The sequence below is a fragment of the Melanerpes formicivorus genome, unplaced genomic scaffold (genome assembly GCF_026170545.1).
Source record: "Melanerpes formicivorus ecotype bairdi unplaced genomic scaffold, bMelFor1.0.p_v2 SCAF_30, whole genome shotgun sequence".
Classification (NCBI taxonomy): domain Eukaryota; kingdom Metazoa; phylum Chordata; class Aves; order Piciformes; family Picidae; genus Melanerpes; species Melanerpes formicivorus.
Window position 1 is genome coordinate 2,328,810 of NW_027142382.1, and position 27,432 is coordinate 2,356,241.

The window sequence follows — 27,432 nt, forward strand, 5'->3', positions numbered from 1 at the left end:
TTTGGTTACTGTAACAATTTTTTTTTTATTATTATTATTTTATCAGTTACTTTTTCACATAAAACTTTATGTAAGCTACAAAAATTGTGAAATGCAGAAATGGTACTAAAACTCCAAACTTTAAAGTTTCGATAAAAGAAAAAAACAAACAACCAAAAAACACAACAAAATGGACCTGCCTTTCCCTGCTGCCAATGAGCATTTAAAACATACTGTGGTTTGGTGGATTCGTTTAAAAAACATACCATACACTTCCCCAAAAATAAATAAAGAACAACATCAGAAGAAACAATACCATCAGCAACATGAAGCATTTAGTTGTCTTTTTCTCTCTCTTTTTTTTTATTATTCTTTTTTTTTCTTCTCCTTCCTTTCAAGACAGAAATGAAATTTCTAGGCACAGTTTTAGGCATTATAGAGGACACAGAGGCAACAGGTTAGTGTGCACTGCGCTGTACAAAAATACAGTCTGAATAAATTACATTGCTAACCATTAGACTTCACTTACCAGTCAGTTCATTGCATGTTTAATAATATACAGTTACATGCTAATCCATATATATATCATTTATATTTCAAACACATAGGTCTCTCTATATTCATTTTTAAAATGTACAAAAAGCTAAACAGAGTTGTGCAAGAAATCCAGAAGAGGTGCTAGGTACTTGTCAGCACCGGACGGTATACTTTAAGCTTAAAAAATACAAATAACTAGCCCTGCTTGCAAGTTTGCTCTCTCTATATATTTATTTATTTATTCATATATATATATATTTGGAAGAAAAACAATGGATTTGTTGTGTTAGAGGATCATCCTGCCAGTGAAATGAAGTCGAACAACTGAAATAACTGTGACATGACACAAGCACAACATACAAAATGATTGATTTCTCATACGTACACTCAAGACATAGATCTGTGGCTAGAAAAAAAAATAGAAACAAGATCACTAGAACTTTATAGATACTTCTGGTTCAGTGCTGAGAAACAGAATGCTTGCCAAAATTGGCATGGTAAGGAGGGGTGGGAGGATAGAAATGGCAGTAGCTAAAGGTAGGTACATAAACCCATATAGTAGATACACAAAGGACCTGAGGAGTTTGAGAGACAAGTCCTCGTAGATTTCATTGTCTTCAAGAGGAGAAGTAGGCGTTGAGACTGAAAATCAGATCTCTGACTCAAATATGAACGAAGAATCTTGTCTTTAGGCATTTGTGTTTGTGAACATTTTGCCTTTCATATTAACAGCCAGGTGACTTGCAGAGCACATGCCATTAATGTGCATATGCCTTAGGCCTGACAGTTGTTTTCACTCAAACTCTACAGAAAGAAAATAACAGATCTGATAAAGTAGTAGATACGATATGGGTTCAGCACTGTACCTTCTTGTTAGCATAGACAAAGTGCCACACAATGTAAGCACCAGAACACCACCCTCCTAGAAAGGTACAGATGACTTCTCACAGTGCGCTTCTCTACATTAACCTAAGTCCCATGCCAAACTGCAATGTTTTTCATGCTGCTAAATAAAAGCAGAATGACACAGCTGTTCAGAAAGATACACTGAAGATATACTGAATATCTGCCTTAAGTCAGTCTCAAGACAAAAAAACCACACAGTTACAAATGCTCTCTGGTGCCTGCAGAACAAGTGGACATAATTTTTCCTCTCATCGTTTTTGTTCTCTAAGCATTGCCATTCAATCCCTTCCAAGCCAAGTCGAGCTATCATTTTGTTCCATCTAATGTAGCCAATCACCACTGGTCTTGGAAAGACTGCTGATATGGAATATTGTGCTGCAGCAGTAAACATTTAACACCAGAGAGCTGCAGAGTTTTTTTAATAAGCCATCTCCATACATCAGCAATGCTTTCACAACAACCTCCTAAAGGCAGCCCTGTGGTTCCACAGCTGTTGCAGAACCTCTGTGCCCTGCAAACAGCGGCAGAGGCATTAACACTGTACACTTGCTCTTAACATTGAGTAATTTAGCAGTCTTTTTCCACGTAACAAGCAAAACCATTTGTGTAGAGGTGGATGTGCAACCCTAGTGTATTTTGCCTGTGCACAGCTTCACATAGTATATATTTTAAATTTCTCCGTTAAAAAAAATAGTCATTTCTAAAGATCAGAATTGTATAAAAATATGTTCATAATTAATTGAAGATATCCAAAGAAGCAAATTGTAAACAAAAACAAAAAGGTGATGCAGATTAAATTCAGGTGAAAGTTCTTACTGCCTTGAGTCTCATGGGTACAGTCTCTGGATGTTTTAAGCGGGAAACATACTAGGCAAGGAGAAATTAGATGTACAGCATCATCAACCAGTCCATTATAAGCTCAGCTTTTAAAAAACAAGAGATTACCTCCTGAACTGTTAATGTTTTAATATGGACATGATGGGGTCTCAGTTGTGCTCTTGATGATCAGAGACACTCACAATCTAACTAGTCTTGGGTTTTTTTTTACATGGCAGTTGTTTTCTTTGCAATAGCCTTGCAATAACCTTAGAAAAGAATTTGTAAGTACTAGATTACACATGGAATAACAAGCAGTTGTTTTGTCCAGTTCTGTCTTAACTTGATGTGAACATTTAAGCATTTCCCATAACACAGAGTCTGTACAAGGGTGTACACAGAAGACAAACAGGTTTCATGTTTATTTTGTAACACCAAACCAAAGTTGGGGATGCCAATTGGAGACTTTCAAAAATGTATACAAAGTTAGTATTTTAACCACTGCATCACAGCTCGTATTACCATTTGAAGATGAACCAACTCTCTCCCTCTTCATTTATATTTGTATTATATATTCATTTATACTAACAAATACTTTTGAAAAATATAACTGAAGTTGTTCCATATGCATTGTTTTCATGATGGTGTTCAGAAATTAAGCGGGTACTTAGGACAACTGCAATTCATTCATACACTTTAGATGCCTCAGGGACAGAGGAGCTCTATTTCTGCTCTCTCTTATCTCCACCCTCCCAGCACAACACTCATTGCTGAGACAACTTCCAACTAAACAGTTAGAAGCATGTGTCTCCCAGTTTGGACTTCCTTCAACAATCTGCTACAGCTGGCACACTGATGTCAATTACCAATTCATGAAATCCTGTGTGGTTGGTGCCTTGCTGTTGCTTTTTTCTTATTATTATTACTCTCCCAGAAGACTGTTGAATGAACATATTAGACAAGTCATTAACTAGTTACATTCACTGCCCTCAACAGTCACTTGCAACTAATTCCTTAAGAGCTTTTTTTGAGCAAGTAACAAGGGGCCAACACAGCCTATTGTACAGGATGCCACTGCCTGCTTATCAGACATCTGAATCCTCTATGATACAGGGAAACTTCTAAATGGAGCCTATACCAGCTGCTCCCCTGAAGGCAATAGCAGATGCTGGCATTGCACTCTCATTCCAACTAGTTTTCTCACAATGATCGCAGTCACGTAGATCCTGTTGCTTGTTGTCAGGAAAAATGAAGCTTATGTATCAGCAGCTTGCAGCATCTGCCTATGTAAGATCAGCAATCCTAGTGTCTGCAGTTCTTTTAAATGGTTGTAAAAGCTGGTTACAGTGTTCACACCCAAAAGGCAAAGGCTATTTTATCAACAGAGCAGACTGTTTGGTGCTCCACAAGTGTTCTAAAAAAACCGTGAGTTAGAAAAGATGGGGTAATCCTTTTGCTATTTTAGTCGCCATTAAATGATTCTAGTAATAGTCTTCATAGTTCTTAGGGTTCAGGCAATAAAGAATGGCACCCCCAAATGAAAATATAGTTGCACCCCAAGCCAGGCCATAGCCCCAGTTGAACTCATGATATATTTTCAAGCTGACCGTTTCGATGAACTTGATTGGATAAAGGACTAAGCTGCACACTTGGAGAACAACTGAAAGAGAAAAATAAACCCAAATGTCAGAAGAAGCAGCCTTAATTCATTTCCATAAAACAAGGAAAACATCACAGAACTCAAATTCACATTTAAAATGCTTTTGCTGCATTTTTAGCTTGCGAGTACTGCTCTTTTTGAAAAAGAGTATCACCTTCATTTCATTCACAGAGAACAGAGAAGTTCTTCCATATTCGCTCACAGATGAACAAATGTTACTGCCACAGTATAACAATGATCCTTCAGATGTCCATGAAATAAACAGTGAAAGCAATCCTCTCCCAATTCTGTCTCTCCTTGGTATTTTAGTTTGCAGTCATTATTCCTTCCATAAAAACAACACTAAGATCACCTGTTCTTATTTTAAGTCAAAACAAGAAACAAGTATTAAAAAAATATTAATAGCTCAGATTTAAATAATTTACTTAGCCTAGAAATAACTCATTCCAGTAGGTGACAATATTTATGTTCAGTAGATGCTCTCTGAATTCATATTTCACATGACTGTGTACTGTAATCAGAATTAATGATACTGTTACACCGAATACCACAGAATATACAAAACCTTATCAGTCACTAAATTTCCAACCGACAAAGCATTGACTCCTAGTACAAATTTAGAGGGTGGATCAGAAATGCTTCATGATAAAAACCTAATAAAGCAGATAAAATCCAAGGTAATAAAAGAAGCTTAAAAATTATTACTTTTTACAGCATCCTCTCCTCACCAGATCTGCAGCCTGATCCACAGGTCTGCAGTGGAATTCAGCAAACCTGTTAATTATAGTACTACATCAAAAAAAGCCCCACCACATGCAGTAGTCTGAAAAGGAAAAACAGAGATGAAGAACAGTTTTCACGATAAGATTCAGTTTCATCAGCATCCATTCTCTTTTAACTCCAGGCACAATGGTAACAGAAAATTGGGACAATAGTTTCCAAGGCAAGCAGGTGAAAACTATGCTCAAATGCAATGAGCTGTGTGATGTGGTGATCCTTCAGGCCCCTAGTTCTGCTACCCACAAAAGATTAAATATCACAGGAATGTGCAAAACACCCTTTTTGGCCCTGGTATATATGATAGAGACTTTTCACAATGCTCCTTTCCAGCATATAACCCTGGCCATTTTTATGGACTTCAGCACATGAGTGTCTTTACAAACTGCTCCAGCCCCTGGATTACAGGCAAGGTTGGCACATCCATATAGTTCACAGGATCACAGGACGTTAGGAGTTGGAAGGAATCTCTAGAGATCTTTGAGTCCAACCCACTGCCAGAGCAGGACCATAAAATCTACTGCAGGTCACACAAGAATGTATCCAGACAGGTCTTCAAAGTCTCCAGAATAGAAGATTCCACAACCTCTCTGGGGAGCCTGTTCCAGTGATCTGTGACCCTTACAGTATAGAATCATAGAATCATTTAGGCTGGAAAAGATCTCCAAGATCACTGAGTCCAACCATTAACCCAATTATACCAATTCCACAGCTAAACTGTCCCTAAGCACCACAACTGCTCTTCCACATGTTGAGGTGAAACTTCCTGTGCTGTAGTTTAGATCCATTGCCCCTTGTCCTATCACAGGGTACAAGTGAGAAAAGGCTGATAATTTTAAGCATGTGCTTAAGTATTTGCAGGTCTGAGATATGCCTGATTGAAGTTTAGTGGCACTCAATATAATGCCATAACCACTTTCTTCAACATTGACTGGTCCTTTTTTTACAGTTTATTAAGTATTGTAAAAAGAATTAACACAATTTAGAGAATTGTTGCAAAGTCAGAGTCAATATCAAATGCCAGTGGATAACAGGAAGACTACTTTGGACTACAGAAGCCCTTCTGAAATTACACTTAGAAATTATAGGTAAACAAAATAATCCAACCTTAGTGATACTGATACTGATTACTGATACTAATGGTATTCTTCTACTGCTTGAGAACTTGCACACTCAAAATCTGTCATTTGCCTTTTTATTCCCACATGCACTCCTCAGTGTTGTTAAACTGGCACTTTCATTAGGCCTGGAGATTAATGTTTGTCTGTCCTCTGGAAGGGACTGGTATGGGGAGATGATCTCAAATGCTCATTACACCCTCACTGGTAGCACTTCATAAAACACTGGAAAATTCATCTCTCCCCTTTTAGCACACAGAACAGTCTTTGGAGCCTTACTCGAGACTGACAACCTGAATAATGTTTTGGAGAGTGGATTTTCTAGTGTGAAGACCAAAATCCACAGGGTTTTTTTTAATCCTAAAGTTATTGAAGTGTTACTTTTGTGTTATTCCATTTTAATATAACTTTTTGTCTGCCAGCTCATAAAACATGGTGCAACACTGGAGAAATTTTGACAGGATTCACTAGGGGAAGCACCTACTTTTATGAAGAGATTATGCATTTCAATTCTGTATAATAAGAGCATCATTATACCTAAAACCACCTGAACATATGCTCAGCTTTCAGGCATATGCTTTAAGACCATTCAAAGTCAAAAAGGATTTCCTAAGATGAATGGAAATATGCAAGTTTTTTAGTGGCTTCCTGAACTGCCAGATGAAGACTCTCTGCTGAGTCAACAATCTGCTCTGTGTATGTCTGTGTGTCAAATGCCAGCTAAGGAAGGTTTCCATCTTCCCTCAAACATATGAAGTATGCTGAATTTTAATCTACAGATTGGACTTGTCAAAACAAACCAAAAAAAAATGATTCTTCTGGAAGGGGAACATGGTTCTAAAGCAGCAACACCCACAACAGGTATTTAAGTAATTTTTAAAGTGAGGGTTCTTGCTTTTGCTACTACTGTTCTGGATACAGTACTGTAAAAGTCAAAGGAAGTCCTGGCAGCAACTAGCCAGTGGAAACAGCTGGGCAGCATAACAGTCATCACTTTCTTCCTGGGGAGTGGGAAGGGACCTATGTAGGCTATAAAAAACCCAGTTGGTGAAGTTATGAAAAATGACCAGTATGACCCTAAAAGATGTTAAAACCAATGCTTGCAACCACTAATCTGCTTTCAGTGAAGTTAAAGGAACTCCATGCTGTGTTGACTTGCTTATGGAAAGCGTGTGCACTTTTTTTCAGATGTGCTAGCATTTCCTGTATGAGAAAACAACAACAAAAAACAAACAAACAAAAAAGGCTATTCACTTCAAGTTTGGACCCATTTTTATGACTACCACTATGATGCTGTAAGACACCTGCACAGAACACAAATACTAGCTTTACGCCGTTTACATGAAATATAATGTGTACTCACTATATCAAACTTGCAGGAATCACAACAAATACTTACAACTATAAAAATATCATTTCTGTGATCTTTTTTAACTTGTTCAAATGCTTGGCTATAACAACTTTGCTGTCAAAAAGCCACAGTTATGGTGTGGCTTTCTAATTGGTCTGTATTTACAAAAAATGGTGGTGCTGGCTACTAAGTTCTGCATTTCTCTTCTCTACTACATTCCTTCTGCTCCTTCATGTGAGTAGAGCACTTCATTAATAAGCAAAGGGTGTTGCAGGTTCAAAGGTTAACACACATACAACTACTCTCTGAGAAACTGTTTGCATTTAATACAACCTGTGCAATTAACTGTCAGGATGCCCAGGTGGTCAAATGGAGTTTCTCAATCACATGCAAGAAAGGGGTATACATGAGCAGACAACCAGTGGCAGAACAAGAGGACAGAGTCTCAAGCTGTGCCAGGGGAAGTTTAGGCTGTGAGGAGAAAGTTCTTCACTGAGAGAGTTGTTCATCTTTGGAATGTGCTGCCCAGGGAGGTGGTGGAGTCACTGTCCCTGGAGGTGTTTAAAAAAGGATTGGACATAGCATTAAAGCCATGGTTTAGTTGTCATGAGGTGTTATTAGGTAATAGGTTGGACTTCATGATCTCTGAGGTCTTTTCCAACCTGGTTGATTCTATGATTCTATGAAACAACTGTAGACAGACAATGACAGGAGCATAAAAGCACTGTTACTTAAGATATAACATCAGGAAAACTGAAGGCCAGATGGACCCCAACATAAAGTTAGGAGATGGCAAAAAGAGTAAGAAGAATTTTCACAGCAAAGAAGTTCAGAAAATATATCCATACAATGATGGATGAGAAAGCCAGTTTAGTGACAGGCATCTTGTTCAAGGCCTCTGAGTGGCATGATCTGGGACAGTGTCAGCAGTGGTGGATTAGGTTAGGGATGACATAAGAGTTACACCCATATCTATAGAGACAGATGAGTTTGACCAAAGGGCAATGAAAGAGTTGGCCAACACAATCATAAACCCTCCACAAAAAAACATAACACTGATCAGGAGATATTCAAACAACTGAAAAAAGGTTAATGAGTCCATTTAAAAAATGCTAGAAGTGAAAAATCCACACAATTATAGGTTGGTCAGCCTCAACTCAATCCCTGGAAAGTCTGAGGACATGGGTTACAGGGCCAGTTTGGTTCATGAGCACTAAGATACTCCAGCAAGTACCTAAGCTAGTGACCTCAGCTAGACCAAAAATGCTGTGAAGAGCTGAATGATCCAAGATGGCTCCATACAAGTGTTCTACAACTCCCTCTCTATGTGCTCCACATTTTCACATTACCTGAGGTATTGCTGTTCCTCCCCCATTACACAGAGCTGACTGTATTTTAAACACACTCACACCCCTTCACCCTTTGCTGGCTTACTCTCAGTACCTAGGCTGAGTTATATCTTTAGTCCCTTTGCTTTCTCATGTCTTCCATCTATTCCAGTCCTAGTCAGTCAATCTTCTTCCTTACCTAGAGTCACTACCTCAAATCTAAAGCTGGGAAGGGAAAAAAAAAACCCAAAAACAAAAAAAAACAAAAAAAAAAAAAAAAAAAAAAAAAAAAAGGAAGAAAAATGAACCACAAAAGGGAAAAAAATAAAAAGCAAAGCTAGAAATATAAAAATTAATGCTTGAAGACAACCGTTTAAAGTGCCTGGAAACCACTTTCACATTTTGTCCTTTCTCCCACAAAGTGGTGCTTTCTACCTGACAGCCATACAGATCATTAAATGTGTCTAGATAATGCATCCTGTGTCCTTCCTCGAGAGGCAGCTGGTAGACTCCTAACCACAGTCATACAGAATATGTAGTCTTGCCAGCAGATTCACAGCCTGGGATGGGGTTTATCCTAAAAGATCTGTGAAATCCACATGAGAACCTTTTAATCCATGGACAGCTGCATAAGGCATAAACTCCACTGTGCTGCAATCTTAACCTTCTGCTCTGTAGCATGGAATTCTTTCCATAATTGTTTCAAGATATGCCAGGCCATATTTAACTCTAAAAATAGCTGACATCAAAGATAAAATCTGTAGGAAACTACACTAATGATGTCAGAATCAAATCCTAAAAGGATTCTCCTTAGATTTGCCAGATAATGAAGAACTGGGCAAGGTTGTCTCAGCTTCATCATCTCAGTCACGGTGGAGGCCCCATCCCAGGAAGTTTTTAAGGCCAGGCTGGATGGAGGTCTGAGCAACCTGATCAAGTGTGAGGTGTCCCTGCCCATGGCAACAAGGTTGGAACTGGATGATCTTTGAGATCCCTTCCAACCCTGACAATTCTGTGATCTCTCATCTTATAAGCTTCAAGTCATGGCTATTTAAAATGCGCATGCACACACACAGGAGCAAAGGAAAGAGGTGAACACCACTCAAGCCTTAAAGGACCGATATATTTTGCTTTTTGATGTAAGCAAGCATTAAACCTCCCTAACCCCAACCTTTTGTAGTAAAGACTAGAAATAATTTTGTGCCAAAGAGAACAGATTAAGCTTTAAGACAAACTGCAGGATTTGGGGATTTTTTTTTTTTCCTTGGAGAAAGTTGTTTATTTTTTTTTCTACTACAAACTGAAATGAACAATATGGCAGCATATGGCTGAATAATTACTAAATTACTACACAGTGTTATGAGAATTTAAGTCAAAAGCCAAATAAAAACCCCTGTTTCCTTCAAAGGTAACTTCCCAGATTTCTTCACAATCTCAGAATTAGAATAAAATTGCAAAATAATGGCACTAGTGCCTTTACTCATTTAGCCAAGCAAGCAAAACAACACATAGAATAAAAAGAGACGACTTCTGCTGAGGAAATCTGACCCTAGGATTCACCCATTTCCTAAAAGCAAATTAAATATAACCTACCAATGTGTCTTGAGCAAACAGAAGTGCATCTTAAACAGCTGAGGCTCAATTAAGGTAATGTTAACAGCAGGGGGCAGCAGGAGCCTTCCCCGGAGCTTTGTTTCGTTCCTGAATACTCTACAAATCCTGCACCCTTATCTTTACATATCCTTCTATGCGCCTTTTTTTTTTTTTAACACATCCCAAAGACTAGGTCCTGTCATCCTCTTCATTATGGGCTATCAGAAGGGGCTTAAGCTGCTGGCTCCAAGGCAGGTATGAGTGACAGGACGAAGGCAAACCAGCCTTGGTGAATCTCAGGAGAGACAGAAACATCCATGCTGACTAAGCCTCAAAGCACCAGAATGTACAAAAGGAGATGATTTGATATTGTAATTACAGCTCACTGGATCAGTCTTCCAGACAATTTGAATTCATAGGTCTCCCTTAAGATTTTGAGATAGTTTATATAAACTGTTCCATTTTCATGTTTTAAAAAGCAGACAGGGGCTACGCTGTGACAGCTTGTTAAATTAATAACTAAGTATGCAAGCTGATACAAGGAAATTAATTCCTCGTGGCACAGGGGTATATATAAACACCTCGCAACATAATCTTATTAATTTTGACACACAGGACTTCAAGGGTTCATATTTGGGCATTAATTTTCCTGTTTTAAAAACTGTAAAGGGAAGAACATTAAAATCACAGAAATGGCTTTGCATGAAGAATAAAAATGAGGACACTGAGCAGCATGGAGTCATAGGTTAAAAACAGTACTTTGAGATTTATCCTCCACGGTTACCCCCACTGCATGTACTTCAACAAACAATAAAATGTGCAGAAAATAAAATAATTGTTTATGAATTAGTAACAGTGCAACTGCAAAAATTACTGATGTCATGCAGAACCAGCATATCGAGAAACCTCACCAGAGTTAGCACAGAAGTAAACCAAATGGCTCGGAATTAGTATGCAGAACATGGTATATCTTTCTTCACAAAAGTGAAGCTGCTCTCATGAAATTTTCATAGTGGTACCAGTAATCTGCTTACCTGCAGCAAAGAGCATGACTGCAACTGGTCTGTAGAACCGCCTCCGAGATCCTACACAGATGGAGATCAACCCAACCAGGAAAGCTATAAGAATAATGGCAGCACCACCCAGCAGCAAAGCGAGAGTAGCTATCTGCCAGTCTAGGAGGGACAAAAGAATGGGGAAAAAATTAATACAATTTCAGTAGAGTAAGTCCAGAGGCCTGACAGAAACAGCAGAACACGAAGAACAGAGACTTGCATTGAGGCTCGAGTAAATAAACAACTGTGCTTTGGATTTCTTTCCTCCTAATTAGTGAAACACCTTTATACAACGGATGCAACTCGGGAACAAAGTGCTGCAACCTTTCACATTTAGTTGGCCTCTTTGGGATTTTGGTTCAAATAGGACTGAATAATTTGGTCTTCTGTTTTTTGTCCAATTTAGAATGAGAAATTGAGACTGGGTCAGGATTAGCCAGCATGTGTTGCTGCCTCCATCATGAGTTTCTCAGAAAAGAGTGAAAGCCAAACCTCCGTTTGAGCTCATTACAATGATATACAAAGGAAAATTCATGGAGGCTTATCACATGCACTTGTCATTTGGGAAGAAGCAAGGCCACATAATATGAATAATAAAACAAAAGGTAAAAGTAAGGAGATGCTCAAAGGAACTGATAAATAAACAAATTTAACACTAAAAAAAAAAAAAAAAGCATGGAAGTCAAGCTGTTATAGAGGCAGCAAATGATCATAAAATGCAGATCAAGTAAAATCTGAAATCCCTATGAAAATGTCAAGTTATCTGTGAAAATGTCTGTTTTTCTTTCCTCTCCCCAAAAGCTACTTCTGGATTTGGTCCAGTGTATTTTCTAGTTATTTTTATACGTAATGGACAGTTATACACAATATCCTTGCAGTCATAAATTACGTAAACCAAAATCTGTTTGCAAGCTGATGGTCATCACAGGCCTATACAACATCCAAGATCTAACTTAAAAACTTCTGTACAATTTCAGAATGGCATGGCATTTGTGCTGTCTCTTTCTTGCAAAAGAGCATCGTAGAACTCCCAGGTTGGAAAGGACCTTAGAGATCATTTACTCCAACTTCCCTGCCAGGGACAAGGATGCCTCTCAACTAGAGTCAGCTGCTCAAGGCATCATCCAGCATGGCCTTAAACAGCCCCAGAGCAGAGGCATCCACAACCTCCCTGGGCAGCCTACTCCAGAGACCCATCACCCTCAAACTGAAGAACTTCTTCATATGATCCAGTCTAAATCCACTCTCGCTCAGCTTAAAACCATTCCCTATTGTCTTGCTGCTAGACACCCTTATGAGTAGTCCCTCTCCAGCCTTCCTGTAGGATCCCTTCAGGTATTGGAAGGCAGCTATAAGGTCCCCCTGGAGTCTTCTCCAGGCTAAAAAAACCCAGCTCCCTCCGTCTGTCCTTATAGCAGAGGTGTTCCAGCTCTTGGATCACCTTTGTGGCCCTCCTCTGGACTCACTCTGTGTTCTTCCCATGACAGGGACACCACAATTTGGCACAAATTTGAGGTGGGCCTCTCACAAGAACAGAGTAAAGGGGAAGAATCACCTCTCTTGACCTGCTGACCACACTCCTCTTGATGCAGCTTAGGATACGTGTGAATGAGCAAACTGCCAGCTCATGTCTTTTTCTTCAGACATACTCTCAACCCACTCTGCACCCAGCCTGCATTTGTGCCTGGGACTGGCCCGACCCAGATGCAAGACCTTGAACCAAATTTGATTTGTTAAACTTCACGGAGCTGTCACTGGCCCACTTTTCACTGGCCTGTGAAGACCCTTCTGAATGGCATCCCTTCCCTCAAGTGAGTGCACAGCACCACACAGCTTAGTACCGTCAGTAACCATGCCTCTCTCCAATAGCAGGCATCAAGAAAAATAATCAGATCACTGTTATCTCTACTATTTAAGTAGTTCAATAAAGACAACTGAAAATCATCTGCTGGGAAATAGATCTATGGATCAAATGCATCCTTCCTTCCTTTGAAAATAACAACCCTTATACAGTATTCAGAATGGTGTCAAAATGCATTATATAGTAAAAAAAATAATTCCTAAATCAATGTAGATATCTTAAAGTTAAAGGACAAAAATTCACATTCCCTTCTTGAAGAGAGCAAAAGCACATGTTTTTTTTTAAAGTCCATCCAGCTTTAAAAGGGACATAATCTGCTGAAGATACCAACAGTGCAGCTGTGGGGCTTGGGAATGGAAGGCTGGCTGCTATTATCACCAAAAAAAAGCCTTCATATATTATATGAAAAAGAATGAAGGAGATTAAAAGAAGAAAGTGAATAGAAGAGCTTTAAAAGCATTGCTAAAATAGAAAGTAGTTTAAAGGCATGTTTGTGCAAGCACACACATTTAATTTCTTTTAGCAATTCAGGCATGTTGTTTACTAATACTTTAATTACTCAGTACTCAATCTTGCAAGCTATTTTACTCCTCATTTTCTTACGGGACCAAACCCCAAGGCTGGGAACAATCTCTTATTCTCCTCCTGTCAGCATGCAATCTCTAACATCCAGTTTGCTGTGTGGCCTGCTGCTCTACTATTACTGGGATGGAAATACAATTGCAGTCATGGATGGGAATGCTGTCATGAGTGGCTTTTAATGTTGAGATGATAGCTCAGAAATACTAAGTGGTTAGAACGGTGATGATTTAGAAACTATTCTTCCAGTATCAGAGTGCATTACAAATACAAAATACAGAAATAAATAAACAGAATGGACCACTTTGGGAGAAAATGTAAGGAACCCTTGTTACTAAAAAATTACACAGATACAAAGACTAGACACACAAATCCATATCAGCCCCAAAGTTAAAAGCCATACAAAATTGATTAATACTATCAAAGTGTCAGATGGGAAACTCAGAAGCTAAGATTTTTGAAAGCCAGTAGAAATAAATTATTAACTGTTATCTTCACATTGTTCAGACACCAAAGTCTAATGGCAAACAAAAGGTGTGCAAGACTGGAATAGTAATTAAATGAAAAGAACAACAACAACAAAAATAAAAAGATGACTATCCTACTGTTTTCTAAACCAACATTGGCAAAATCACCAAATAAGAGAAAATAACTAAAGCAAATATGATATAACTGTGAGGTTAGACTATAGTTCAGCTTCCAGGACAGATATATCTATGGATTTTGGAAAGGTTGAAAAATAAACAAACCACCTTACTGTAGGACTGATGTGGGAGGTAAAAGGACAAATGACTGTTGGACGACACCTACACTCCCAACTAAAAAAGAGCTGACTTAATTAAACAAAATTAATTTCTTGGATAAGAGAACTTACTCAGTAATGTTGACTGTAGGACAAAAGTGAGGCTTTTAATGTTCCTTACTGCTAGCTGAGGGATTAAGTATTGAAAGTTGTGTTCTGAGCCACAATGTCTGGAATTGTCTCTTAATTTTAGCTCCAGCTTCTGTTCACAGGAGCATAGAGCTACCAGCCTTTGCCTTGAGCTGCATCTGAGAGGGATGCTGGTTAAAGAACATCATGAAGGTCAGACACTAGTGCACAAAGTATACTAGACTGAATTTTCCTATATTGCCTCTATTACCATGGAAACTACATGTTTAAATCTCCTTGTCATCATAGAAAAACCTGACTTTCCATTCTGAAAGCCATTTGATCTGGTGACAAAATAAAGCTTATGCTGGATTAAGGAAGTAAAATCTTCTGTATGGGTCTTCCACTTAACAGTAATTACTTTTCAAGAAAAAAATCCAGGCCACTGGACTTCATACAAAAGAAGAGAAAGATCCAAAGAAAGTGGAATCAGTGTCTCTGAAAGAACACTCCGTAAATTAGATAGGTGCCACAATATAACCACAGAGTTTGCTACAGTAAAACACTCTCTGATTCCTCAAAGTGCCCAGGTGTGATTTGTAGCACACAGCATCCAAAGTGGAACAGCAGGCTGTTCTGTTACACAGTGTTACTGGTATGGAGAACATAAACACCATAAACCTATTTTAGGGTATCCAAAGCACGCTTGCACCATTTCTAGGCACGCACCAATCTTGCAAATAAGTTACTCAGTGCAGGAGCCTGAGTAGTTCAGAGGGACTGCTTGTTCTCAGAGAGATAGAAACATGTATAAACATGAGCAAAATGGGAACTTGTAGATAATAATTATTAGTTTCCTGGATTCAAAGCACAATGTGGTTATGCTTTAAGAATACACAACAGTATTTTTCACTGTACATCACTACAGTTTATTTACACAACACATCACTACCTAAGAAAACACTTAACCAGTAAAATTGCACTCCCACCAATCTCTTTAGACTTTAAAAAGCATTGTCACCTCACAGGTGTGTTCCAATTAAGTTGTTTTGTTTGCAATTGCAGCCAACAGAAAGCATAACTTCAGATCTTTTCAGTGTTTCACCATTTTACCAGTATGTTAAGAGTTACTCCAATAATGCCACCTATCCCATTCCAAAAAAACCCTACCAAAATCAACCCAAATCAACACATTAACTAACTTGAGAGATGTCTTAAGAAAAGCCTCACTTAATGTGTGCTATTTTCAGGTGTAAAATTGTAAACATATTTTTGTGATGCACAAGAAGCATTGCAATGTCTATAAGCACAAGAAAAAAGAAACCTACAAAACAACAAACCAAACCCTAAACCATGTCAATAACTTTTTTCTTTATTTCACTTAATAGATCATGCATAACTCAGTGCCTTTTTTTGTAAGGGCAGAATGGTCTCATTTGCCTCTGGAAATTCTGCCTGTTTCTTAATGATAGGGAAGCACAGTGTTAATTGCACACTGAAGTGTGTGACTTCTCTCTCTTCTTCCCCCCAAATGAATTGACCTAAGGCTTTAAGCTGTACATTCATTTTTAATTAAGAGCAGCTCTATCTGTGCTATTTCTTGAGGAAAAAAAATAATACTTCAGTACTAGGATAAAAATCAGGAAAAGTCATAAAAGGAACAAACATCTCAAAGTTCTGAAATGTTTAATAATGACGTAATCTTGTAACATGAAAAAGAGCAACACGGGGCTAGCTAGCACTGCCATGGATTTCATGTTTTTAGCAAGTTTCCCCCAAATTAAATTTTATCTACTTGGGATTCTACAGTAAAAGAAGCAGTGGACACAAAACATACTGTAGAATATGCAAGACGTTTGTGTACAGCATTCTTTGAGATAAATGTCAGTGAACTGAATTAATCTCTTAAGAAAGAATAATTTATTCCTTAATTTTATACAATGGTTCTTCACCACATGACAACCTCATAAGGTTCAACAAGACCAAATGCAAGGTCCTGCATGTGGGTCAGGGCAATCCCAAGCACTGATACAGGCTGGGCAGCGACTGGCTTGAGAGCAGCCCTGAAGAAATGGACTTGGGGGTGCTGGTGGATGAGAAGCCCAACATGAGCCAGCAGTGTGCACTTGCAGCCCAAAAAGCCAATCACATCCTGGGCTGCATCAAGAGAAGCATAGCCAGCAGGTCCAGAGAGGTGACTCTCCCCCTCTAACCCCCTCTGGTGAGACCCCACCTAGAGTACTGTGTCGTATTACAGGAAGGACCTGGACATGCTGGAACATGTCCAGAGAAGAGCCACAAGGATGATTAGAGGGCTGGAGCACCTCTTAGGGACTTAGGGAGACTTAGAGAGTTGAAGCTGTTCAGTCTGGAGAAGAGAAGGCTCTGAGCAGACCTCATTCTGGCCTTCCAGTATCTGAAGGGGGCCTACAAGAAAGCTGAGGAGGGATTTTTAGGGGGTCAGGTACTAGGGGGAAAGGAAAAAAGTAGAAATGGGTAGATTCAGATTGGATGTTAGGAAGAAGTTTTTCACCATGAGGGTGGTGAGACACTGGAACAGGATGCCCAGGGAGGTGGCAGAAGCCTCATCCCTGGAGGTTTTTAAGGCCAGGCTGGATGTGGCTGTGAGCAACCTGCTGTAATGTGAGGTGTCCCTGCCCATGGCAGGGGAGTTTGAACTGGATGATCCTTGAGGTCCCTTCCAACCCTAACAATTCTATGCTTCTATGATCCTTTCCTAGTAGATGCTGATGTAAGAAAACACATGCAGCTGTTACATGATGAAGGTAATGGCTGATCTTCTCATAGCAGTAAGCAAAGCCTTGGGCAAGAAATAAAACTCAGCACTACTCTTAGGTAATTTTTTCTGATTTATTGCAAAGCTTTCCACCTTTCATGCATCCACCGTCAGCCAATAAATATTATTAGAAATTGCAATATAACATTTAAATTCAAGAATAATGAATTCAAAAAACATGTCAAGTGAAGCATGGAAAGCTGAGCTACCCACGCATAACAAATTAAATATAACCTACTCAATGTCATAACAATCAACTAAGATAAATATTTTTGAATATGAAGCAATTAGGAATCTCTGGCTAAGTTTATAAACACTCACTAACTTGGTCATCAAACAGCCAACAAAAGTTTTAAAAAACCCATAGTGATTATGTAAAAACACAGAGGTAGAATCCAGTTTCTGAAAGTGCATTAGCCACACAATCAGTAGATTCCCTTTCTTCAGCATGACCAGATCCACACACTCCTGTGGAAGGCCAAGTTCCATGGAATTCGACAGAAATACCAAGGTAAAACAAGTACTGCAGTGGCCATTAAGCTCTCACAAAATTATTCCACAAAGTCAATCCTTTGGAACCTCACCCAAGCAGAAATGATGGTTTTTAAGGAGCTGAGATGATCAGATGAATTTTGTTCAGGATGAAGGGGACAGTGGTTAAAACTGGAATGCTCAGTGTCCGTAAGTTACTTGGCCCATACTTTTCTATTCTTGTACAGCCAGCACCACAAGTACAGTCTTTTGGAACTCCACAGGGTACACTTCTGCACACTGCAGAGAGAAGCACTTTCAGGCGGGTTCCATACCAAATCTCCAGTAAGTTGCTTTAGCTACAGCTCTCCACAGCAGAGCCTTGTACAAAAATTGCAATAAATAAGCATTTTCTGCTCGTTGTCCATTTCTATAGTATGCTTATTACTGATAGCTGCTGGACAGATCAACTCCAGCTTTTATGTTTTCTTTTTATTTTATGGATTGAGAATAAGTTGGGGTTTTTTTTTGAACTATGAAAAGGACTTGTGTGAGTATCCTCAAAGTCACTTAGCCACCTAGAAAGCCTAAAGCTATGGAAACCAGCCAGCTGTGACTGAATGCATTATTTCCTCAAGACAGAACTCAAAACACTCTTCTGAAAACACTGTGTGAGATCACAGGTATGTTAGAACAAACAAACAAACAAAAGTGGAAGAGACAAAACTATTTTGTCCTTCTTTTTTTCAGCAGGAAATTTGCTTACTGAGCTGTTCCCTAAGGAACTGGTCTTCATCCACACAGAGCAGCACATGGGAGAAAGCCCTCAATAATTCAAGTTGCACAACATAGGTGGGTTTAACAGCAATTCTGATTCACCAGATGTTTGATAACACCCAAACAGAAATTTGAGAATTTTATGCTGGATGCCAAAAATCCTAAGTGTTTGAGAGGCTCCACACAAGGCATCAGTCACTTTCCAATTACTGTACAAGGTGCTTGTAGGATGAAGTTCAACAAGGCAAAGTGCAAGGTCCTGCATCTGGGTAGGGGTAAATCCCAAGCACAAATATAGGCTGGGTGATGAGTGGATTGCGAGCAGCCCTGCAGAGAAGGACTTGGAGGTGCTGCTTGATGAGGCATCATAGCATCATTGAATTGTCTGGGATGGAAGGGACCTTAAAGCACTTGATTTAAGTCAGGTATGTGCACTGGCAGCCCAAAAAGCCAACCATGTCCTGAGTGCGGCCAGCAGGTCAAGAGAGGAGATTCTTTCACTCTGCTCTGCTCTGGTAAGACCCTGCCTGGAGGACTGCATCCAGCTCTGGAGCCCCCCACACAAGGACATGGATCTATTGAAGAGCACCCAGAAGAGGGCCATGAAGATGATCAGAGGGCTGGAGCACCTCTTCTAGGAGGACAGGCTGAGCCAGTTGGTCTGTTCAGTTTCGAGGAGAGAAGGCTCTTGGGAGACCTTATAGCAGCCTTCCAGTACCTGCAGGGGGCCTACAAGAAAGCTGGAGAGGCACTATTTATATAAGGGCCCATGGTGACAGGGCAAGGGGAAATAGTTTTAAACAAGAGCAGGGTAGATTTAGATTAGACATTAGGAAGACGTTCTTTACTGTGAATGTGGTGAGACACTGGACCAGGATGCCCAGAGAAGAAGCTGTGGTCACCTCATTCCTAGATGAGGCTTTAAGCAACCTGGCTTAGTGGGAGGTGTCACTGCCCATGGCAGTGGAGTTGAAACTAGATGTAAGGTCGCTCCCAACTCAAGCCATTCTCTAATTAAGTGTTCCTCATGATGAGTAAAGAGCCATTTAGAGCAAAAGAAAAAGACAACAAACACAAGACCTGTCCAAAATAAACTGAGGCAAACCTGAGTACACCTGCATTTTGCTGAGATGCAGAATGATAATGGTTAACCATAGCTGACTAATGAAGGAAGAAAGGAAGGCACTTCCTTATCTGCAATATACCAGGGTCTAGAGGGTGTCTCAGAAACCGTAAGGTCTTTGCTTCCCAGTTCTGGTTGCAGACTTGAACCTCTGCTCCCATTTCCCAGAATAATTTCTTAAACCACCAGGGCAGACTGAAAACACTCTCTTCTTCCATCTGCTAGACCCACTCAAGGTGGAAAAAAGATAAACATGAGATCTTTGAGGTCTTTGAACAAGTATCTATGAAGGAATCTAAATCCGAGTCTTGCTTTGAAGTGCTTCTTACCTAACTGGTCCTTTACATCTTTCTGGTGTCATCTACACACCTTTCCAGTGACAAATAAACACACTGAGTGCTACTGTAAGCCAGCCACAACTCAGGGTTCTCTTGCCTTTGAGCAAAGAAAGTCCTTAATCTCCTAAAGAGCTGCATCCTTCTCACTTAGCCTCCTCCCATGGTTTTCTTTTTCTCCATAGCAATTGTAATTAGTAAGGAAGAGGCCAGCTCCATTCCAGGCAAGGTAACAGCCCAGTAGAAGGATGCTCCAGGCAGAAGTTGCTCTTTTACCAACCCTCCTCAGCCCAGGAAGGACATACTTGCTAGGTCAGAAAAATAATTAGGTAGCCATTGTACAGATTCCACTCACCTTTCAATGGCAAACACAGCTACCCTGCCTTCCACCCTGCCACTCACCATGCAGTTGACAGTCTGGTTCCCAGAGTGGCAAGCAGCACACAAAGCAGAAATCATCTCAAGTTTTTCAGGATGGTCTTTACAGCAGTTTTGCATAAAATACAGACTGCATTAATCTGACTGATGTCTCCATTTCATCTACCATGCTCATCAGACTATTTGTGACCCTGAGACTGCTAGAACTTCCTGCGTGCTTTGATACCACTACAAGTTTTATCTCCCCTCTCTATAGGAGATCAGACTAAACAACAGAAGCAATAAAAATATGGTAAGCAACTCTACTGTTGTGCAAAGGAAACAGATTTTGCAAGACAACTATGCCCAAGGGGGTAGGGAGGGCTACAGATGTATGAGGAACTTGAAACAGCAGGTGCTTGCTCACTGATACACATCTCTCCAGAAGATGAAAGCTTACATTCCTTAAATGCAGTACATCTTCAAATAAAGAGTTAACTGAGTGCCATCACACAGATCTTTATTATTTAAAGGCAACATGCATTGCACATCATTTTTGCCAACAGAGGACTTCAAGACAAGCACAGCATTACAGAAAAAAAACCAACATGTAATCTATAATTCATTTAGTACAGCATGTGCTCAGGAATTTCTTCCACTGGATACATGGCATTCTTCTGAGAAGAGCTCACTACTATGCCATTTTAATTACTGGAGAGTCATTCATTCAGTTAAAAAAAAAAAAAAAAAAGAAAAAAGAACAACCACACACCACAAAAAACCCAAACAAAAAAAACTCAATCACACCCACAACTCCAATAACCTCCCCAAAACCTGGAAATCATAGAATTATGCCATTAGGAAAGAAGTGTGGGAGATGTGTTATGCAAGCTTTTCAAGGAAATACCACCTCTTCTGACCTCTCCTGTATAATGTACTATTACATTTTAGCGATCTGAAGAAGGAAGAAGTAGGCTTTGCACTGGAACAGCAATGTAATTATTTCCCCCAGTTACCAACACTCTTCAAGCAAACTGGCAATCTTTTGCAATCTTCAAAACTCACTCCATCGTTCCTTGAGAAAAAAAACAATTAACACTTAAAATAAGAAGTACTTCTTATCAAAATGGTGGCTTTTATAGTACAGAACTGGAACAAGTAAAGTGAAAATACATAAAGCAATATACCTGAATAGACTTCATCCCACCTGCTGCTTGTTAGCTCGAATCCTATGTGGTCACCTTTGGCCATGAATCAGTAATAGAGGCAAGATTACTCTCTATATGATTCTAAATATAAAATCTCATCAAATATTTAAACCACTGATATTATCCCTAACACAAGGAACATTTTAACTTATTGGTGCAAGACTTTATTATTTAATAAAAATATTTTAAAGCAACAGGATACATTACCAATTTTAAAACTGCAATAAACAATGGCAGTAACAATAACCCACTAAGTCTAGAAATCTTCCTTCCTTTATGACTTTAAGAGTATTATCAGTGATAAGGTGTATGGTGCTCCTGACCTGATCAGATAAACTCACACAAACTTCATGTATTACATGTTGTAACTATATCTCTTAGCTGGTTGGAAATGGGTGACTGAAATGGTATCCTACATCACACTAAAGGGTCCAGACTACCAAAGAGAAGTCTTAGATCTGCTCCTCCCAAAGAGCATGTCTTGGAACATCCTGAGGCTACAATAAGTGGTCCATTTGTAAAATTGGGAGCATACCTGAAAATATTCTATCTGGGGCCACTGTGAGGGGTAAGAAATTCAAGGCATTTTGAAAATGTTGAAGGAGTCAGACAGGCATCAGGCATAAACAGAGTATCAGTCATCACAGACTCACAGAATAATTTAGATGGTCAAGAATCTCTGGAGGTCATCTAGCGCAGCTCCCCATGGAAAGCAGGGCCAATCTCTAAGGCAGACTCAACTTCAAAGTTAAATCAACTTGCTCAGGGTCTTAGATGCTGAGTTTGAAGTAGTGTGGCTTTTGATTTTATATCCACCCTCAGATGAAGTGTTGGGGATGATTATTAAAGAGAGCAATATGCAATAATGCAGAGTAGTTCTCAAAACCAGAAGGAATGTTTTATTAATTCCTCCTTACATTGTATGAGCTACTTCCTTTCGGCTTAGTAAGATTACATTTGTTCTTATGTTATTTTATAGCAAACAATCAGCCTTGCTGAGCATGTTACAAATATTGTCAACATCAACTCTGAGCAACGATCCAGCTCTTCTAATGAGGAAGCTGCTTATGAGCTAGCAATTTCCCCTTTGAACAACTCCTTAGATTCTAAACAAGCAGATACCATCCAAGACTATCGAGTCATGTCAATTCAGATATCTGCATCTAATGTATAATTAAAGTTAAACTCCTTCAAGTGCTACTGAATGAGCAGCCTCTGATGCTTTTTTTAAAGAACAAATTATAATACAATTATAAGCATAAAACTAGACTCAAAGTTGTTTTACTGCACTATGCTGTAAGTTAAGCTTCAAGGTTTGTTTCACTGCTCAGTTTAAACACCTACAGAGACCTTGTTTTACTTCCTGGAGAATGTTTTGTCTTTCAAACATTTGCAGACAGTTCTTGAAGAGTATAGCATTCTTAAACAACAGCGAGCATTGCATAAAGAAATATGCAGGTTGTTAAGTAACAAGCCAAATACCTCCATTCATGAGGATGAATGCAGTCCATCAGTACGAAACCATCCAAACATAGTTTTTATATACACTGTTTTCACATTAACTGAACTGCTGCAAGGGAGAGGTTGTTTTCTATGAGTAGCATATACATGTATTGAAACCAAAATACACAATGTTTTCCTGCACATCAGATTCTAGGGAGCCACTTGTGTCTTCCACATCCTGTGTACCTATGATCTCTGATATAAAGAACTGTAATGGCTGCAGTCTATTGTACAAATTCAAGTTTACGTCTATTAATTCTGAAGGCAGAAAACAACTCTCTGTACAGCTGCAAGCACACTAGCACACAATTTTGGGAAGATTCTATGATAGAAATAAATATTCATACATAACCCATAACTCTTGATGAATCTGTAAATGAATCATCACAAATTAGGCATGAGCCACTTCAAATGAGGTCTAAAAAAAAAATATCTCATTTTAAGACAGCAAAGGAACACTCCAAACCCTGTAAGTTGTGGGGGATTTTTTGGTTTAGCACATGAATTTAAAACACAGCTGACTTAAAGACAAACTTGTGCATGATCCAAGTTAAGCTTTGATCATAGATAATAATTTTATGCCCAGACAGCTAGTGAAACTGTAAAGCAGCATTGCTGGATCTCTGTATTTTGTCAGGAAGCTTTTCATACTGGCAACTTTGATAGTTTTTCAGCTCCTGAAGTCTCAATTAATAGGAATTTTAGAATTTCATCGAGGGAAGAGGGAGATGATGGATATGCAAGAATACCTTGCTAGCTCCTACAGTTACAGGGGGAAAAAAACCACAAAACTTAACAGGTGACTTACATAGACTCAAAAGCCTCAGACAGCAGAAAGGTAAAATGAGGTATTTGTAATCTTCAGATTTCAAAAGTTAATTTAACTCATTATTTTACATTCTTGAACTATCAATATTGTGAATTACTTACAGAACTTGAAAAAAACAGTATAAGAGCAATGGATTGCTTGCAGGAGATATATATATATATATATATATATATATATACACACATATATATAAAGCCCTCAAAACAGTGAATGAATGAATAAATGCAAGAACATAATACTTAAAGCTGCAGCAATGCTCAAGGAAAACATAGGGATTATTTCCAGCTATAACAGCCAATGTAATCATGCTCTATACATTTCCTTCTGCTCTCCACTACTAAATTGCCCTTCTGATAGCAGTCAGGGGTCCTATATCTAATTACAACAAAGATTTTTAATTAAACCTCAAATATGCTTTAACAGCTTCTAGCATGAGCTTGCCCTTGATGGTGCCACTTGAGGTGCTCTCCTTCAAGGGATGATGAAGTAAATCTCCTAAAACCAGAGGTGAAGATGCCTTTTTCCTGTGTGTACTACTGCTTTTCACAGCCAGCTAGCTCCAAAGCTGTTTGCACTGGTATCAAGCTAAAAGAGCTTTCCCTGTGTGAGCTCTCTCTGTGGGAGCCCTCCACTATCTCAGAAATATACCACTTGCTACATTCTCAATGTAGGAAGGAAGTGCACTTAAAATATTAAGGCAAGCACACAAAATGGTCTCAAATATGAGCCCAATCCAACCTGGTGAACTTACTGCAAGCCTTCCTATTGACTTTAATAAGAACTGCAACAGACTAGCAAAAGGCAAAGGAATCACAGTGCAGTTTCTCAAATTTCAGGTCTCCTCAGAGCACAGCATTGTGTGCAAAACATGAGGAACACCAAGGCTTTATTCCAGTAGCCTCACATAAAACAATCATTCATTTCTGCCCCAGCAGCTTGTGAAACCTGGCTCCTCTAGACTGGAAAGCATCTGCGGAAAATGAGTAAAGCTCATTCAAGGAACTTTTATGATAGTGGTCGGGTGTGCATTTTTGCACAGGATAGAATACAAGGACAGGACAGATTTACAACACAGCAACCAACAAAAGCACATTTCTTTCCTATCCATCCTCACTCATTCATCTTCCACCTTCCCATAAACAGACAGGTGACCAATAGAGAGAGAGAGATTAGTGTCCTTTTATGCTGTTCCATAAGCTGTCCTGCTTTTCCCAGTTGTGTGTATACACGCATGCGTGGTGAGGATATGGGTTGAGAGGGGAGTCCAATAAAGTGTGCGTAGAGGGGGGGGCTGGGGGGGGGGGGATTTGAAGCAGGTTTTCATTCAAGCTCTTTGAAAAGTCTTTCTGCAATCATGGGGATACTATTTCAGGAGACAGGGAGAAGGGGCAAAGGATTCACGTTGCTAAGGAGACACGTAGAAACTGACATTCCTACATAAATTTCCATTTATACTGGGGAAGGAAAAGAAAGCTCTCCCAACTTCGTGTAGATACCCTGGGAACTGATTGAAACCGACATCTCTTTGTAATTCGTTTTGGCAGTACTGATTTAAAACAAAACCCCAAAAAACATCCAAACTCGCAAATATTATTACACACAATGACCGGGATGTGGGGGTTGGGGGGGAAGAGCACAGCAGCAAGGGAAGCTGTGCAATTTCTACTCAAGAACAGATCAGTTATTTTCCAGAATCCACAGAAGGATTTCAGAGAACTGAGATAAAAAGAAACTGTCTACAGCCAGCCCCCTGCCTTCTTTCCCAAAACAAACATCTTGTCCCTCTACCATTCACCCAACTAAATGGATGATTTAGTAAAGCATGTGTGTGTGTGTTTGTATGTGTGGAGGACAGGGATGGGGATGAAAACAGGGGCCGGGGGGAGGGGGTGTAGGGGAATGAAGCTGGCTTCATTCGTGTTTCTATTAAAACTCCAGAAGTTGGTATCAGGCATAAAGTAAATACAGTAACCCATGAAAATCGAACCAATTATGGTACTACAAAATAATTTATTCAACAGGCAACTCATTCATATCATTCACAACCTGTTTAAGTACTCCAAGCAATAGGGTAATGACATTAAAAAAAAAAAATAAAAAAATAAAAATTATTTATGACCCAAGACCTAGAAAGCTGAAGAACAGATGAGCATCAAGAAACCAAAACAGGGAGTGTGGGCTGAAGGCAAATGAGTATGAAAGGCGATGGGAAGAACAGTACCTGCTAAAGAAAAGGCACACACAAGCACACTCGGGGATGGAGAGAGAGCGAGAGAGTCCAGGCGTCCTCAGTCGGGACAAAATAACAACCAGTTTTGGTTTAGAAAGCCACAACTTTCCAACACCAGTGACTTCGGGAGATGGGGGCCGAGGAGCCGGGGGGGAATTAAAAGATACTTCACCCCCAACAGTTTCTCACTGTACGAGAACAACTGCCACACGGAAAAATAATCGAACCTAGTCCAAGCCCGAGATCTCTTGTGAAAACACAGTCCAGGGAGATAGGCAGTCAGGCACCCCTTTCACTCACAGAAACCAAGCTCACGTCTCTCCTGCACCCTAGACGATCTCGCAGAGGGACGAACCGAGCACGGACTCTCGATGCTCCCCCCTCCAACACACGATATTGACAGCGACTGCTGCCGCCGTCATCCAACCCGCCTGGCAGCGAGATACGGAGTCGGGGCCGCGCGGCCCGGGGGGGACAAGCTCCGGGATCGAGAAGGCAGAAAGAAGGATGAGGACGGACGGAGCGGCTCGGGAACGGGAAGGGTGCGGAGGGCCGGAGGACAAAGGTGCCGGGGACTTTTCCCGGCGGCAGCGGCCGGAGCTGGGCGGGGAGTGCGCCAAGCGGGGACCCCGGAGGGGCAGCGGGAGATGGCAAGGCAGCGCCCCAGGCACTGCTCAGGTCTGCAGGCGCTGGTCCCTGGAAGGGGCTGGGACTCAGTCCCGGAGGCGACAAGGGTGAAGGAGAGGCGGCTCAGGGGATGCTGGCGGGGCATCCAGGGCACGGGGAAGGCGGCTAAGTCACAGTGCCCAGGGTGCGGCCAGGGGAACGGGAGGCAGCCGATGTTGAGGGGAAAGGTAGAAAGCACCGAAGGAGCGCTGAAGGGGTCAGGCGCCCCGCTGCGCTGCTGCGCGACAGGAGTGCCGCCAGCGGGGGAGAGCGGAGCCGGAGGGGACTGGGGCAAGCCCTGGGGCAGCCGTATCTCACCGCTGTGCAGCGTCGACTCGCAGAGCCAGCTGTCCAAGTTGCCGGGCTTGCGGCAGGACTCCCAGAGAGACAGGTAGTACTGGTGGTCCGCCGTCACCCATGCGGGGCTCAGCACGGCTCCCAGGTCCAGGCACAGCGCCAGGAAGATGCACACCAGTCCCACCAGCTTCAGCGGGGTCAACACCGAGACGCGCACCTCCTCCATGCCGCTGCCAGCCGAAGCCATGGGGCCCGGGGGAAAGGAGGAGGAGGACGCGTTGCCGCCGGCCCCGAGGGGAACAAGAACGAGAGCCCAGCTCCGCACAGAAGGGGCGGGAGGAGAGAAACAGTGAGACCAGCGCTGACTAACGGTGGGGAGAAGCTTTCGCAAGCTGTGGACAGCGCCAC

General features: G+C 40.6%; 1 protein-coding gene across 1 annotated transcript; it reads right to left on the reverse strand.

Annotated features, from left to right (window-relative positions):
* On the reverse strand, positions 1 to 27,432 carry TMEM47 (transmembrane protein 47). The gene is made up of 3 exons (XM_068155060.1): positions 27,046 to 27,432; positions 11,100 to 11,240; positions 1 to 3,898 (listed from the first exon to the last, which is right to left on the reverse strand). Exons 1-3 carry the CDS (start codon positions 27,269 to 27,271, stop codon positions 3,720 to 3,722), a joined length of 546 nt encoding a protein of 181 aa, XP_068011161.1. The 5' UTR covers positions 27,272 to 27,432; the 3' UTR covers positions 1 to 3,719.